Source organism: Symphodus melops (genome assembly GCF_947650265.1).
Source record: "Symphodus melops genome assembly, chromosome: 12".
NCBI classification, from domain to species: domain Eukaryota; kingdom Metazoa; phylum Chordata; class Actinopteri; order Labriformes; family Labridae; genus Symphodus; species Symphodus melops.
In genome coordinates this window covers 581,377-597,796 of record NC_136702.1, presented here as the reverse complement: position 1 = coordinate 597,796, position 16,420 = coordinate 581,377, and the positions used below count along the sequence as shown (strand labels likewise).

The following is a 16,420-nucleotide window of genomic DNA, read 5'->3' as shown; positions in this document are numbered from 1 at the left end:
TCTGGAGAACCACAGACAAACCGTGACGTTCCTTTTTCAAGTTCAGCTGACCACGAGGTCACGGCGCCGTCAGATTCTCGGTTCCCTCTGTGGAGTTTCTGTGGTCCATGTTGTCACACCATGAATCCAGCTCATAAATCCTCTCTCACAGGCTCTGAAGCCTTTCGCCACAGCAGGGCGGCCATGTTGGTCTTTAATATCTCACTGTCAGTTTGTGTGACCTTCATGTCTAAATGGATCCTCGCCACTTTGATTTCACATTGAGGGTCATCCTTAAAGGCGGAGTCAGTACAAATGTTTGTAAACATTCAAACGTGGCTCCTCCTCCTGGGCTCATCTCCCCAGAAGCTCCGCCCCCTGCAGGACGTCATGTGTACATTTACTACTTAGCTTAGCTCAGCTCGTAGATCGTGAATAACGCTCGCCAACGAGATAATCCGATTTTTTTTATTGACAAAACAACTTTAAAAATAAAATGAAATATGAGGCCTCGTCTGTGCTCCGTGTGAGAGCCGCTCAGTCGGGTCCGGATCTTGGTGTTTTGAAGTGTCAGGTGTCGGTTCTGCAGGAACCGGCCCGTCATGAGGTTCAAAGAGTTCAAACCTGAAGAATCCTCCAGCCAATCAAACAGGAAGCTACGAGTGAGCCGACCTGATCCACCATCCAGGCTCCATCTTCCATCCCAGCGTTCCTGGGCCTGGAGGGAAGCGTGTGGAGATGTTTGGGGGGGGGGGGGGCCATGGGGGGGGACGTGCACACTGACACTTGTGTGTTCAGTTATCCAGATTATTAAACGAGCGCTCCGTGTCAGCCCAGCGTGGCCCCCGGCCCAGCTCTGACGTCTTCCACAGCATTCCCGTTCAGCCATCTGACTGGCCTTAATGGACTCCACATGTACATTCCACATGCTTTGTGCATGAAACAGAGGAAGAGGAGGAGGGGCCTCAGAGGGGAGGAGGGGGCCAGGACGCCGTGACCTCACCCTCCCTCCCTCCTGAGCTTTGAGTGGGTTTGGATGATGAAGATTGACGGGTACTCTGCGTGCCCTTGCAGATCGAGGAATGTGATTTCACAGCCGAGACATTCGGACTATGTAATGATGCTTCATGATCTGTTTTTCCTCTCAGAGTGAGACCTCCCTTTTATTTGATCCTTCAACACACACAGATCTTTGTTAGAGCAGAAGACTTTCCTGTCCTTTAGTTTATTTTTCCACAGAATGAAGGTTTAATGCTGCGTTAACGACTTCTTAACATTCACAGCTATAAAATAACATTTAAACATACAACATATAAAAAAACATTTATATTTACTCTCTCTCTCTCTCTCTAACTCTCTCTCTCTCTCTAACTCTCTCTCTCTCTCTAACTCTCTCTCTCTCTAACTCTCTCTCTCTAACTCTCCCTCTCTCTAACTCTCTCTCTCTCTATCCCTCTCTCCTCTCTCTCTCTCTCTATCCCTCTCTCCCTCTCTCTCTCTCTCTATCCCTCTCTCCCTCTCTCTCTCTCTCTCTCTCTCTCTCTCTCTATCCCTCTCTCCCTCTCTCTCTCTCTCTATCCCTCTCTCCCTCTCTCTCTCTCTCTCTAACTCTCTCTCTCTATCCCTCCCTCTCTCTCTAACTCTCCCTCTCTCTAACTCTCTCTAACTCTCCCCCTCTCTCTCTCTAACTCTCTCTCTCTATCCCTCTCTCCCTCTCTCTCTCTCTCTCTAACTCTCTCTCTCTATCCCCCTCTCTCTCTCTAACTCTCCCTCTCTCTAACTCTCCCCCTCTCTCTCTAACTCTCCCTCTCTCTCTCTCTCTCTAACTCTCTCTAACTCTCTAACTCTCTCTCTCTAACTCTCTCTAACTCTCTCTAACTCTCGCTTTCTCTCTCTAACTCTCTCTAACTCTCTCTCTCTAACTCTCTCTAACTCTCGCTTTCTCTCTCCCTCTAATTCTCTCTCTCTCTCTCTCCCCCTCTCTCTCTATCTCCCCCCCCCCTCTCTCTCTCTAACTCTCCCTAACTCTCCCCCTCTCTCTCTCTAACTCTCCCTAACTCTCCCCCTCTCTCTCTCTAACTCTCCCTCTCTCTAACTCTCCCCCTCTCTCTCTAACTCTCCCTCTCTCTCTCTCTCTCTAACTCTCTAACTCTCTCTCTCTAACTCTCTCTAACTCTCTAACTCTCTCTCTCTAACTCTCTCTAACTCTCGCTTTCTCTCTCCCTCTAATTCTCTCTCTCTCTCTCTCCCCCTCTCTCTCTATCTCCCCCCCCCCTCTCTCTCTCTAACTCTCCCTAACTCTCCCCCTCTCTCTCTCTAACTCTCCCTAACTCTCCCCCTCTCCCCCCCCTCTCTCTCTCCCCCCCCCAGAAACGGATGAGCCCGGCTCCGTTCTCTGTTTCTTTAAGACGGACAACGACTGTGTGATGAAGTTCACGTATTCTGAGCACGTCAGCGGAGAGTCGGTCCTCGCAGCGCTCAAAGAGCCAGGTCAGTGCTACAGACGACGTGCGAGGGGTTTAGGGGGCGGGGTCTCCTGAGACGGGACGTGTGCTGCCTGTACAGAGGTTGTTGTTGTTGTTGTCGGAGTCTGAATCCCTTCCTCTCCTGCGTCAGAGTGTGGAGGCGGTCCCGATGCCATGATGGTGCTGCTCGCCGTGGTCGGCAGCATCCTGCTGGTGGGAGTCGTTCTGCTCGCCGCCTGGAAAACGGTCATCACCGTCCACGACCGGCGAGAGTTTGCACGCTTCCAGAGCGCACGGTCACGAGCCCGATACGAGATGGTGAGGATGAGTGTCTTTCTGTTTGTAGGAGGAAGTCTGCGGTTTGAATCCCTCGATGCAGCAGCTGATGTGTCTGTATTTTATTTTGAAGGAGCCGTCTGATGTAACGCTGTGTATCTCTCCCGCAGGCGTCCAACCCGCTGTACAAGCAGCCCGTCTCCACTCACTTTGTGGAGACCGACTTCGACATGTACCGGAAGTCTTACAACGGGGGGGTCCACTGATCCCTCAGCACGGGGCGCGGCAGGACCGGTCCAACTGAACAGATCCCTGGAGGACTATGGGGAGGGGGGGGGGGGGGGGGGACTGATCACATACTCGCCCCTCTGCACGGGTCACGGATTATAAAAGCAGAGACTTGTGGGATCTGTGACCTTTTTTTCACCTTTTTTTTTTTTCCACATTCAGAGGACGTGAGACGACGTGAACTGATCACTCGTGTTTAGAGCGAGCGAGCGAGAGAGAGAGAGAGAGAGTAGAGTTAGGGGTGAGCTTGTCTGCAGTTACTCTCTCTAATAAAACACAAGTCTTAACGCCAGCCTCATTAAAGCATCACTTCCTGTTTGTACGGAGAAGGCGGGACATCCACTTATATTTGTATATTTTTATAAACACTAAAAAGGCCTTTCGTTAGTATGAACTATGCACCCGACAGATGGAGAAGCACATTTCTGTAACGGTTGCTATGATGACGCTGTGGTACTACTAACACTTACTAAGCAATAGACTCCTCACCTTCACTTTACACAGGTACCGATTCTCCCACCAGCCTCCAGACCTTCAAAGTAAAAGTCTTTTTGTAAACGAACATTTCAGATCACATGTTTAAAAACCAGCAGCGGCCTCACGCGGCGTTTACGGCACCATAATAACCTCCTTCCAGCTTCCAGCACCTCGGACTTCCACTCACACGCACTCCTTTGACTCGCCGTGGTTTGGTGCTCGCGCTCTGATTGGCTGCTGCATTAAAGAGTCCACCCTGCCTGCTCCGGGAGAGAGAGGGTGGAAACTCTGACAAACCTCAGAGGATAGTCATCAATCCCACCACGGCGTTCCCACAGGAAGAGGCGGGCTCTGAGCTGTCACGGGGAGACGTGACGCTTCTGAAACAAGCGTGGACTTTGTACGTTTGTGACTTTGAGAGTGTGTAAATATTCTAACATGGTTTTGTACAGTGTGTGTGTGAAGACTCAGCCGCTCATCCACCCACGCCGCGCTCCGCTCGGACATCAATCTTTCCTGAACAGTCGACCAACCAGGACTCACTCCACGCCATGTTTCTGTCAAACGCAGAGCAGCCACAATAAATCAGCTTACATGAGAAGTTGGAGAGTCTGTGTTTATTCGTTCACATCAATCTGAGCTCTGATTTTAAAGGAGGAGGAGTTAAACCGGTTTATTCTTCCAGGTTTTACTGGAACATTCCCAGTGTGAGGAGGTCTGACACTGTTTAGCGTTCTTCAGAGTGACCGCCTGTTTTGGCGTACAGTGTTGTGTAACGCCTACCCGAGGGGAGGAGTTTGTACCCAGGGTGGGAGGAGTCTGCAGCCATGCCACCTGAACCCGGACCGGTCCTGGATGGGGGGGCTCCTCCTGCAGCCTGCTGTAGGATCTGTGGGGTCATCCAGGGTCACGACCTCTGGGTCTGAGACGTGTAGACTGTGTAGACGTGAAGCGTGTAGACTGTCACCATGGTAACCTCTCTTCCCCGACACCGTGGTGTGACCTGTTCTCTCTCTCTCTCTCTCTCTCTCTCTCTCTCTCTCTCTCTCTCTCTCCCTCTCCCTCCCTCCCTCCCTGATCGTAACGCCTCCCTCGACCTTCTGCACACCTGAGTGGACGTGAACGACTCATGTTTGATCTGTTCGAGTTGAAGGAGACTGAACGTACTTCGTGTTCTTTGTTTTGTTTGAAGAGGGAGTCTCGTCCAATGAGATGAGGTCGATCATCTCCCTCCTCCTCAGAGTCCTGTGTTAACGAACCCTCTGCTATGTTGACCTCTGCTGCCCTCTAGTGACAGAAACATGCAGGTTAAAGATCGACTTTCTGACCCTCTGCCTCACTACCAGATGTATTTATACTCTTTTCTGTCGGTTGCGTAGAAATAACAGAATATTTCACATTTTCTCTCAACATAATCCCGGATGAGCTGAAGTCCACGCGACCATTCAAACATGGAGGTCACATGACTTTGTGATTGTCCTTCTCTCCTTCCAGATGTTCAAGCTCTGCTCTCCACTGACGGACGTGGTTGGTGCCTCTGTATTGCTGGTTTGATCTTTGACCAGCAGGGGGCGCCAGCTCTCTGTGAAAGTGAAACCAGTCCGCGCTCCAGCTGACTCCACACTTCTTCTTCTGCGTTTCTCTTCCTGCAGCTCAGTTTCTTTCACTTCCTCACATTTGGAAAAAAAAAAAAAAAAAAGTTCCTTCCAGCTCTGTGTGATTTATTATTTATTATTGTGTATCAATATTTAGACCCTGATAGAGCAGATCACCTGTAATATGATATAAACCTGCAGCTGTTTTACACGTTTCATGGTAAGTGAATAAACACAGGACAGGATCACCTGACGTCATGAAGTCTGACGTCAAACACTGTGTGTGTGTGTGTGTGTGTGCGTGCGTGCGTGCGTGCGTGCGTGTGTGTGTGTGTGTCATAGACCACCAGAGCGAGGAAACACCCCCCCCTCAAGGCTCTGCTTTGACACGAGCCAGTGCCAGGATGTTAAGTCATAGAAGTCAGAGAGTATAAACTGTAAGGATTCAACAAAGACTCTACTATCCTCTCCATCCTCCTCCTGTTGTATTTTACACATGTGGCTGTAATGAGCGACCACATGTTTACCGCCCAATCACATGTCGGGAATTCTCCAGGATTTCAGCATCCACTTCCTGATTGTGAAGATAATCACACCAGTTCAAGTTCAGGGACTCTTTAACCACCGACCCTGAAGCGAGGCCAGATGTTAGGTCATGAGGTCAAACACAGACTCCGAACTGACTGACTGGATTAAACTGCTAAATGTTCCTTATTGACTCTTCAGCTCTTTGTCTCCAGCAGCTCCTCTGTACCTGCGGGGAAGGAGCTCGCTGGAGCTCGGTTGGTACCGGATGGTCGAGGGTTCGATTCCCAGTGTGTCTGAGTGTGTATGAAGGGAGCAGCGTGTAACGAGCCAATCGTAACGTCCCTGATCTGCTCAGAGAGCGTCAGAGCTGCTGGTTAGAATCTTTATGGACCTTTACGTGCTGAAGAGGACCGTAGTCATGGCGACCAGCGGCGGCCTCCAGCTCTCTGTGAAGACTCGACCGCTCCCTCCTTTATAACGTCCTGTTGAACATGTGTGTCACTCTGGTGGCAGACATGATGTCAGGAGAGTCAATGATTTAGAGCCCTTTGTTCATCAGCCTGCTCACTCTGAGCAACGGCTTCACCCTCCTCAATTTGTGGACTCGTGGAAATGATGATGAATCTCTTATTAGAAGACGCTGTAAAACACGGCGTGTCACAGCCACCGCCACTGAGACGGACTTTCCATGTGTGGGTTTGAGAGGGAGCGGCTCACCGGGAATTAAAACGGGACAGATCATTTCCTCCCAGATCTGGAACCGATTCTGTGTGTGTGTGTGTGTGTGTGTGTGTGTGTGTGTGTGTGTGTGTGCGTGTGCGTGTGTGTGTGTGTGTGTGTGTGTGTGTGTGTGTGTGTGTGTGTGTGTGTGTGTGTGTGTGTGTGTGTGTGTGTGTGTGTCTGTCCTCTCACGTTCACCTGTGATTCTCAGAGAAGGAGATATATTTAACTTTAAATAAACGAATGACCTCATCGTCCAGCACTAAATAAACTACATGCATCATGGACGCCACCGAGTCTCCACCTAAAAACCTCAGAGCAGATATTTGTTGATTTATAAAAATTAAATTAAAGTTGTAAAATAAAACAATAATTGGGAGTTTTGGGAGGTGAGCGCTCAGAGAGCATAACGTCATACTGGCACCGATGAAATATTCAACTTCACCGTGTTTGGATTGTTTCTGGTTCCTTTCCAGCAACTCCGGCACACTGTCAAAAATATCAGCAAGGTTTACATTCTGACATTCTTTAAAGGACCAATCAGAGAGCTGCTCTCTTCCTGTGTGATCATGAAGGAAACCTGCTGTGTTGAAGCTTCTCTGACAACAAAGCAGCAGCCAGTATGTCCTCCTTCTAACTTTAGATTCTGCTGCTGAATACTCTGGATCTGATTGGACCAGAGAAGGTAGGCAGGGCTTTGAAGGCCGTTTTGGACGCCCCTGGGTTTGCCAGATATGAGAGCAGTTATCAGGTGAACAGGTGTTGCAGCGATGGAAGCGGGCAGTGGAACTGCTTCAGATAGAAGTGATTGTACCCGAGCTAAAAAGCCTCTGCATGTTTCTAATAAGCTCCAGCAGCAGAAAGCTGCTCAAACTAGGATCAATGTTGGAGATGAAACATGGAGAGAGGTTAGAACGCAGAAAGCTTTACAGACCCATGCAGAGCTGGCTAAACACTGAAGCTACAGTGTCCACCACATGCAGAGCTGGCTAAACACTGAAGCTACAGTGTCCACCACATGCAGAGCTGGCTAAACACTGAAGCTACAGTGTCCACCACATGCAGAGCTGGCTAAACACTGAAGCTACAGTGTCTCTACATGCAGAGCTGGCTAAACACTGAAGCTACAGTGTTCACCACATGCAGAGCTGGCTAAACACTGAAGCTACAGTGTCTCTACATGCAGAGCTGGCTAAACACTGAAGCTACAGTGTCCACCACATGCAGAGCTGGCTAAACACTGAAGCTACAGTGTTTCTACATGCACAGCTGGCTAAACACTGAAGCTTCCACCACATGGTGACCTGAGTGAGCATTTTTTCAGCTCACAATGTGATGTTGGTTTACTCTGTTTATAAAGCTGCAGGGTAGATTTAACATCTGGAAAACCTTCACAGATGGTTCCCTTCACACAGAAACCCCCCATCTACCCCCCCTGTGGTCTGTGTTGTTGAGCAACTGTGCTGACATGAGTCTGCAGGGGAACTTTGGAGAGAAACTCCCGTTCCATTGTGCAACGAATGACGATAAAAGGGACCATGTAGTCTTTCTCATCTTCCTTGGATCAATATGATGTTTTCAAGCCATTGTTGTACAATTAGCTGGCAAGCTGTGCACAATCACAGGAACAGAAGCTGGTGTATTATTTTCTTGTAATCTGGGAAATCTGGGATGTTAATTTTATGCTAAAGCTGCAACCCAATGAAGCCGATGCTGACGTGTAACATCCTGCACTTCCTCAAGTGTCCACTAGAGGCTGGCTGCAGGAGCACAGGAAGTCACATACACACATACTTAGTCCATATTTCATTTTTCCCTATTGTTTACGGTGAGAAGCCCTTTGTGATGTCATGAAGGGAACATCTCCAAACGGCCTGTTTGAGCAGGCAGAAGACGGAGAGGACGGACTTTTCTCATCATTGACAGACTAGAGACACATGGAGGAGAGTGTTTGGGACCTTCAGTAATTAGTTCACATTTATATTTGACTTGTAGTCACAGATGGAGAGTGTGAATCTGTGCGTAATGAGAAAAAAAGTCTCCTGAGATGTTGTCGTCAGTGGATGGATTTAAGAGCCTGCAGTGTGCTCCCCTCACCCGTTTGGCAGGAAGCAGCAGCAGCGGCTGGTTTGGGTGGTCTATATAAAGCAGCAGAGCTCCTGAAAGCTCCTCAGCACACAGCTGCTGCTCTCTGCAGGATGAAGGTCTTCACTCTGCTCTGTGCGCTCGGCGTCCTGCTCAAAGAGGCTCACGCATGGGGCTACAAGAACGGAATATTTCATAACTCCATATGGCTGGGTAAGACATGTTCTTTCTTTTTGTCTTCAAATACGTTAAGACAGATAAGTCTTCAGTTAAAGGGTGAGCGACATCTTTAAACAGTTTGTTTCTGTCTGTTTTGAACAAAGGGTGACCCAAATGATCAAATAACGACCGACAGGAAACGTGACTGTTAAACTATTCAAACCCTGCAGTTTGTTCATTATCGCTGCTCATCGTTTTTAAAGCACTTTGATATTGATCAAAATCAGCTTTGTAAGCATTTTGAAAGTTAATAAAGTGTTAGTGAGCAGAGCGAGGACATGTCAGTGAGGGGGGCGTGGCTTTAGAGGGGGAGGAGTCGGGTGCAGAAGGAGCACTGAGGGAATGCTACTTTTAAAATCATGCTTGTTTTAAAAAACTCCCATCGCTGCCTTTTAAAGAGGATCACGTCAGGGTGAAGTCTGGGAGTCAGAATCCTCGACATCCTGAAGAGTCTCCTGACAAATCTTTCATTTTGGATTTAAAGACATTTAAGGACATCAGCTGCTCGAGTTTCAAGTCGCTCTGAGGCTGCAGAATACACAAGAAGCCCTTTCGTGTTTTTACCTCTCATGTAACGCCATGTTGTGAGGAGTAACAGGATTAACAGGCATCGCAGCACTCCAGCGGCGTTCCCCTGTGCCAAGCAGCTTGTTTACGACCCGAGTGTGTTCTGCACGAGGCCCGTAAACACCAGCACAGCCACTTCATGTCCGGCTGCTCACAGAGAACACAAACCAAGCAGCACCTCTGTGACGCTGATCATGAAGCTGGTGTGATTATCAACGAGCAGAGAGCACAGCCACACACACACACACACACACACACACACACACACACACACACACACACACACACACACACACACACACACCTCGGACTTCATGGTTATATTTTTATGGAGTGAGAGGGAGACAAACAGAACAGTGTGTTCAGGACTCTAATGATGTTTCTTAATGCACAGGGAGCGAAGTCTACCTTCACACATCTGAATTTCATGTTTCATCAATTTGACATCTCTAACTTTTAATCTCATAAAGATGATTATTGCATCCATGTTTCCTCCTTTTCCCACGTGGAGTTTCCTCACATAATCCTATTTAATAAAACCTAAACTTCATGGACAGAGCTGTCAATCGTAACGCCTCCTTTAAAGCATCAGAAAACAGTTTATAAAAGATGATTACGATCATGATGAGACAGGTTCAAGACACATTCATTTGATTGGCCAATCAATCAACCTGAAGGAGGCGGAGCTTATGACCCATACTGCAGCCAATCAGCAGTGGGAGTTCTTCATATTTTGGCTTCACTTCAGGCGACGTGTTGGCCCGTCCATTCTCTCTACAGTTTATGGACGAGACAAAGTCAAAGACGACTTTTCTGACTGAAGTGCTGAAATCAGTTCCAAATGTTCCCTTCTCTTTCTTTGAGTTACAGATTGTTATTGTCAGACATGAACTGCACGCCAGCTACGAAGCTAAAAAGGCGGCAGGTTGAGGAGTTTAATTAGTGTAGACAAACTTTGATTGAACAGGTTTAAAAAGATCAAAAGAAGAAGGTCATTTCTGTACAGTTTGGAGTCAAGCATGCGTGAAGCCCGAGCAGGATCAGCAGACGACTCCCTGCCGAGGGAACAACACGTTGGTACACTTCCAAGAAAATGGAAATAAAAATCAGAGTTTCCTCCTCTGGAATAAAGACACGCCTCGCTTCAGCTTCAGCCTCGTGTTTTGTTGAATCCTTTCATGTGAAGTTCTGCAGCTTTGGTTGAAACTGAAGATCACGTGCAGGCGCTTGCGTCTTTGTTGGATTTAAGCAGAAGCTGGTTTTGTGTCTGTGTCTTTTTCAGAACAAGCAGCAGGAGTCTACCACCGGGAATCACGCAAAGGCCGATACCAGCTGACATATAAGGAGGCCAAGGCGGTCTGCAAGTACGAGGGAGGGTCGCTCGCCACATACCAACAACTGGAGGCAGCCCGCCAAATAGGTCTGCAGCCCATTACACACAGCTACTCCAGAGACTCCCTCATGTGAGCCGGTCTGCAGGAGTCCCAGTTTCTGTTTGATGCATTCAGAGGACAGTTTGGATTTAAATAGTTTAAATAATGAACGACAGTGATCAGCACTGCTAAGCTAGCAGGAGACCAAGACAGACACGAGAGGCTGTGTGCCAAAGAGGATGATGCTTGGAGGAAAATTTATCTTTGTGACACTTAAAAAGACACTTTAAAGGACCAATCAGAGAGCTGCTCTCTTCCTGTGTGATCATGAAGGAAACCTGCTGTGTTGAAGCTTCTCTGACAACAATGCAGCAGCCAGTATGTCCTCCTTCTAACTTTAGATTCTGCTCCTGAATGCTCTGGATCTGATTGGACCAGAGAAGGTAGGCGGGGCTTTGAAGGCCGTTTTGGACGCCCCTGGGTTTGCCAGATATGAGAGCAGTTATCAGGTGAACAGGTGTTGCAGCGATGGAAGCGGGCAGTGGAACTGCTTCAGATAGAAGTGATTGTACCCGAGCTAAAAAGCCTCTGCATGTTTCTAATAAGCTCCAGCAGCAGAAAGCTGCTCAAACTAGGATCAATGTTGGAGATGAAACATGGAGAGAGGTTAGAACGCAGAAAGCTTTACAGACCCATGCAGAGCTGGCTAAACACTGAAGCTACAGTGTGCACCACATGCAGAGCTGGCTAAACATTGAAGCTACAGTGTCCACCACATGCAGAGCTGGCTAAACACTGAAGCTACAGTGTCCACCACATGCAGAGCTGGCTAAACACTGAAGCTACAGTGTCCTCCACATGCAGAGCTGGTTAAACACTGAAGCTACAGTGTCCACCACATGCAGAGCTGGCTAAACACTGAAGCTACAGTGTCCTCCACATGCAGAGCTGGTTAAACACTGAAGCTACAGTGTCCACCACATGCAGAGCTGGTTAAACACTGAAGCTACAGTGTCCACCACATGCAGAGCTGGCTAAACACTGAAGCTACAGTGTCCACCACATGCAGAGCTGGCTAAACACTGAAGCTACAGTGTCCACCACATGCTTGTGACCCTGTGTATCTTTAGTTTTAGGCTACAATACTTAGTTAGCGCTTCCTGTCCCGTGTCAGTCTGGAGGTACTTTACGTCAGGTCATTGGCTGCTCTCCCGGGTGGGCGGGCTCAGGATACTTAGCACAGTTCTAAGAGCTAACTGTATTTATACATCTTTAAATTTGGCTGGAATGCCTTTAACATGTTCCAGCAGAGGTTTGCATGTTCACAGAGAAGAGGTCACTGTGTGAAACACGACTTTCCCTTCATGACTCTGTGCCAGATGTAGTAAAAGCCTGTTAGCACCTTCTTGGGTGGGTGGTTTCATCTTTATCATGGCCATTTGTTCTGGTTTCCACAGCTGACTTTCCCCCACAGCGGTCTACCTCGGAGGCCCCTTGTTTATCAGGTCTGCTCCAGCTGGGCTCTGCTGATTGTAACTCGGAGCTAAACACTGCACAGAGACGAAACGCAACATAACAAACAGACTCTCTCTGTGATCCAGCTTCAGATGTCTAAACGCTGTGTACTTTCAGGTTTCCATGTGTGTGCAGCTGGATGGTTCGACAGAGGACGCGTCGGCTACCCGATTGTCAAAGCCGGAGCCAACTGTGGCTTCGGTAAGATCGGCATCGTGGACTACGGGTACAGGCTGAACAAAAGTGAGAAGTGGGATGTTTACTGCTACAACCCAAACTGTGAGTACAAGTCTGATCTTTACAAGTCATTGATCTGATGCATGTGAAAGAGAAGACGCTGACACGGTGGACACACGCTCACATTCAGGCCAAAACACTGAGTCCACCAAACAGACTTTTTTTATCCATCCTGGGCGGCAGTAGCTCAGTCTGTAGGGACTTGGGTTGGGAACCGGAGGGTCGCCGGTTCAAGTCCCGGCACGGACCAAGTCCGGAAATTGGTCTGGTATCTGGAGAGGTGCCAGTCCATTTCCTGAGCACTGCCGATGTGCCCCTGAGCAAGGCACCGAACCCCAAAACTGCTCTGGAGCGCTCGCTGTGGGCAGCCCCCTCACTCTGAGACCTCTCCATTAATGCATGTCACTAGAACCCTGTTTGTGCATGAGTGTGTATCTCGGCCCATGTGTGTGTCATTAGACAGAGTGTAAAAAACCGAATTTCCCCTCGTGGGATTAATAAAGTATAACTTCTTCTTCTTTATGTGCAGTTTAATATTCACAGAGTCTCTTCAGTTTGTAGTCTGTGATGACTGTGCGTCTGTAGAGTCCCAGCGGGGAGCGACCCGAAACCTTTACGGCTTCTTGTGTAGTCACCAAGTCTCAGTCACAGACGCACTCAGGATGTCGTCATCCTGAGTGGGGGGGCGGGGGGGCGGGGGGGAGGACTCAGAGCCAGATTCGTGTCCCACCCTGTGAGTTATCAGCCGAGCAGGAATAAACCTTAAAACAGCAGCAGGGTGGATGAGACTTCAGGGAGGAGCTGAATGTTTGTCTTCAGTTTGATGTCTTAAATGAACTCAGGAGTTTTAAAGTTCAGGTTGGAAACTTGAATTTCTGAACAATGTTTGAAAGTTGCTGAGGTGGAAGTCTTTGAGCAGCAGTTAGTGAAGCGTGTCGACCTGCAGTGAAGGAGTTCAACAACGTACCTGGCACCGCTCACTGCTCCACCCGTTCACTCAAACCGTGTGTCATGGCGCCGACGTGACCACGCTGATTGATTAGCTCTTACTGCAGGAAGTTCAGGGGCGGATCCTCCTGCTGAACGAGGAAGTGATTGGTGCATACGATGAGTCTGTGGCTGGTTATAAATCAGAGACACGATCGTATCTGTGCCTGAAGCACAGCAGCCTGCCGTAGCTGAACATGTTCAGGGGGAGCTGCAGAAGCTTCTGGAGAACGATTCTCTCCGTCACGAGATGATCAGACCGGTCTGGTCGAGGATCATGTCAGACGATACGAAAGAAAACAACTTGGTTTAAAACGGACCAGATGAAAATGGTTACTCGACACTTTTCTGTCTCTCTCTGAAGCTCTCTGAAGTTTCCCACACTTCAGACTGAAGACGGACAGAGACAGTGCTTCTCTTCTATCTCACAGTTCGGTTCTTTGATTTAAAGTTATGTAGAGACCAAACAAAAGACAAACCAGAAACCCTTTAATCTAAAACACTCCTAAATCACAGCGTGGGCATCAAACTCCTTTAAAGCCATCGAACAGTCTCGAGCCCACTGATGGATCCTCACTTTAATAATCTCGTATAAATGATCAACTCCGTTTCTTCTCCCTGCAGGTCGTCTGCTGGAAAAGTGTCTGACGCCGTGTGTGTGTGTGTGTGTGTGTGTGATTCTCTTTCCTTCAGCTGAAGGGTTCTTTGTTGCTCAAAGGTCAAACCCCAGAATCAAACCAGCGTCTGAAGATGCCTTTTACTGCAGTGGTCTTTAAGTCTTTGTAATGCAGCTGTGACCGTGCTGTCCCCTTTAAATGTGATGTGTATTCCTCTCACATGAAGCACGGTGTGCATGTCATTGGTCCTGACCTGTTGGTCTTCTGATCATTCAGCAGCATGACGGGAGCTCTGGGACATTCTGGCTGACTTTGGAGTCACATAACACAACTGTGACTGCGTCTGGGAAAATGTTTGACAATGATGGAAATCACAGCTCAAGTGGTCGGAGGTTAACCAACATCTGCCACCACCATGGATCATCCCCTGACAGTCGACATGGGGTTCAATTCTTCTTCTAATTTAACAAATATCTTTTCTGCTCACTCGAAATGTTACTTTAATCAAAACGCCTCCTCACACTGAGTTTAGCTCCGTTCACGTCCTGCAGATTCAGAGTAACATGGACGTCCACTTTGAGTCAGCTTTCAGTAAACCTGTTGAACACGAGGGCGGCTCTTCCTGGTTTGGGCTCTTCTTGTTTTTGGTGCCGTGGAGGAAGACTGCAGTGTTTATTTTTAAAATAGTTCAAAGTGATAAATGATTCCTGAATCAGCTGAGCACAACGTCCGATATATCTGAATCTCGGGGTTTGTTGTCTCTCAGACTTTTGGACCAGGTAACAGGGAAAACAAAGAAGTTGCACAATTTCAGTGTTGATCATAAAAAGTGCATTTCAGAACCAGCGTTAAACGTCTCATTGACCATCATGAGCTTCTGTTTGAGAAGAATCACGCTACGTGTCATTCCTTCCAGCGAAGGAGTGCGGTGGAGTGCTGACGGATCCGAAGAGGATCATTCAGTCTCCTGGGTTCCCAGACGAGTACCAGGACGAGCAGATCTGCTACTGGCACATCAGAGTCAAACTGGGTCAGAGGATCCATCTGCACTTCCTGGAGTTCGACGTGGAGGATGACGCGGGCTGCCTGGCAGATTACCTGGAGGTGTACGACAGCTACGATGACGTGTCAGGCTTCGCTGGGAGGTGAGGGGCGTCGAGCCAATACGACGAGAAGCTAACGCACCTGGGGGAGGGGCTACTTTAATAAGACTGTGGAGGTTACCTGATAGTTAACTGGAATTCTTCTGAAATAGCACAAACGTTAAACTTAACAGCACATTTTACTCTGACGTTTACAGATTCTGTGGCGATGAATTACCTGACGACATCATCAGCACAGGTAAGAAGATAAGAAACACAACATGCTCCTTGGTGTGATGTTTGACTTGTGGACCAATTTCTTCAGAAGCCGAAAGAGGGTGCACATCCAAACATGTGAACTTATAACAGGACAACCTACGATGTCATGGCGAGATGATGGGATCAATGAGTAGAGAGAAAACAAGCAGACAGTCGTCCACAGACGTTGACCTACAGTATAGCTGCATGTCCATTCAGGGCTTCCGTATAACACAAACATTTGTCCCGTGTCTTTGTTTTCCAGGAAACGTGATGACATTGAAGTTCCTCTCTGATGCTTCAGTCACAGCAGGAGGCTTCCAGTTACAGTACATCTCCCATGATGCATCTCTGTTTTCACACAACTACACCCACTATTTACACTGACTCGCGCTCTTTTCCCCACCGATGTGGCCTCGTCCTTTTGCTGTATCGCACGATGTCATTGGTTGTCTCGTGTACTGTAATAAATAAATCTTTATAAATAAGTTCCTGTGTTTTGTCTCTGTTTCTGATGTTTTTAAAAGCAGGAAAATAATCAAAAAAATGTTTACCTGTCCTGAGTTTTACTTGTTAGAAATCATCACTGGGACTTTTCACTGTATGTCGTATCACTCCGCCTCAGCCATGGTGCATGTTGTTGAAGCACCTTATCCACACATTCAGAATTTTTATTCCAGCTTGAAATCAGACCTTGGACCTCTGCTGCTTGACATTACACATTCTCTTAAAACTTAAAAACAAAAAGTGAGATTTCCATTGGAAAACCATTTGCTGGTGAATATGGAGTCTTTGATTTCAGAGTGAATAACAGCAGAACCCTTCAAGGTCATCAGAAGAACCAAACGGTTCGATTGGAAACAACCGGAGAGAACTTCTTCACAGGTAAACTCACTGCGGCAAATTCGCGGGGGAGGTAAACATTACCATGGCAACAAGAGCTCCACCAATCAGAGACGCCACTGTGACACTGGAGGATTATGGGGAGTGTAGTTCTTTTCCCAGCGATCGCGAATAAACCTTGTTTGTCTGAAAACAAGTCTTTTGTCATCAGACGTGAGTCTATAATAAATATATATATATAATAAAACATCGTTTCACACTCTGGTAGCTCGTGCTCAGTCTACCTGTGAGGTTTTATTGCGTTATAGC

General features: G+C 47.9%; 2 protein-coding genes across 2 annotated transcripts in view; both read left to right on the top strand.

The window, feature by feature from the left end:
• Positions 1–4,086, top strand: part of itgb5 (integrin, beta 5) — a 28,000-nt gene extending 23,914 nt beyond the window's left edge. Inside the window, 3 exon segments of the mRNA XM_079356784.1 lie at positions 2,350–2,469; positions 2,596–2,762; positions 2,891–4,086. Of these exon segments, the coding sequence (XP_079212910.1) occupies positions 2,350–2,469; positions 2,596–2,762; positions 2,891–2,986 (383 nt within the window). The 3' untranslated portion in view covers positions 2,987–4,086.
• A 4,028-nt stretch (positions 4,087–8,114) lies between these two features.
• Positions 8,115–15,756, top strand: tnfaip6 (tumor necrosis factor, alpha-induced protein 6). Its single transcript, XM_079358034.1, has 6 exons — positions 8,115–8,626; positions 10,482–10,619; positions 12,205–12,366; positions 14,845–15,073; positions 15,229–15,269; positions 15,534–15,756. Exons 1-6 carry the CDS (start codon positions 8,392–8,394, stop codon positions 15,653–15,655), a joined length of 927 nt encoding a protein of 308 aa, XP_079214160.1. The 5' UTR covers positions 8,115–8,391; the 3' UTR covers positions 15,656–15,756.
• The last annotated feature ends 664 nt before the right edge of the window (positions 15,757–16,420 follow it).

Coding starts and splice junctions, on each gene's coding strand:
- tnfaip6 (XM_079358034.1), top strand. CDS start 8,392: ATGGATTTAAGAGCCTGCAGTGTGCTCCCCTCACCCGTTTGGCAGGAA. Junction 8,627..10,481: donor TCATAACTCCATATGGCTGG/GTAAGACATGTT, acceptor TGTCTTTTTCAG/AACAAGCAGCAGGAGTCTAC. Junction 15,270..15,533: donor TGACGACATCATCAGCACAG/GTAAGAAGATAA, acceptor TTTGTTTTCCAG/GAAACGTGATGACATTGAAG.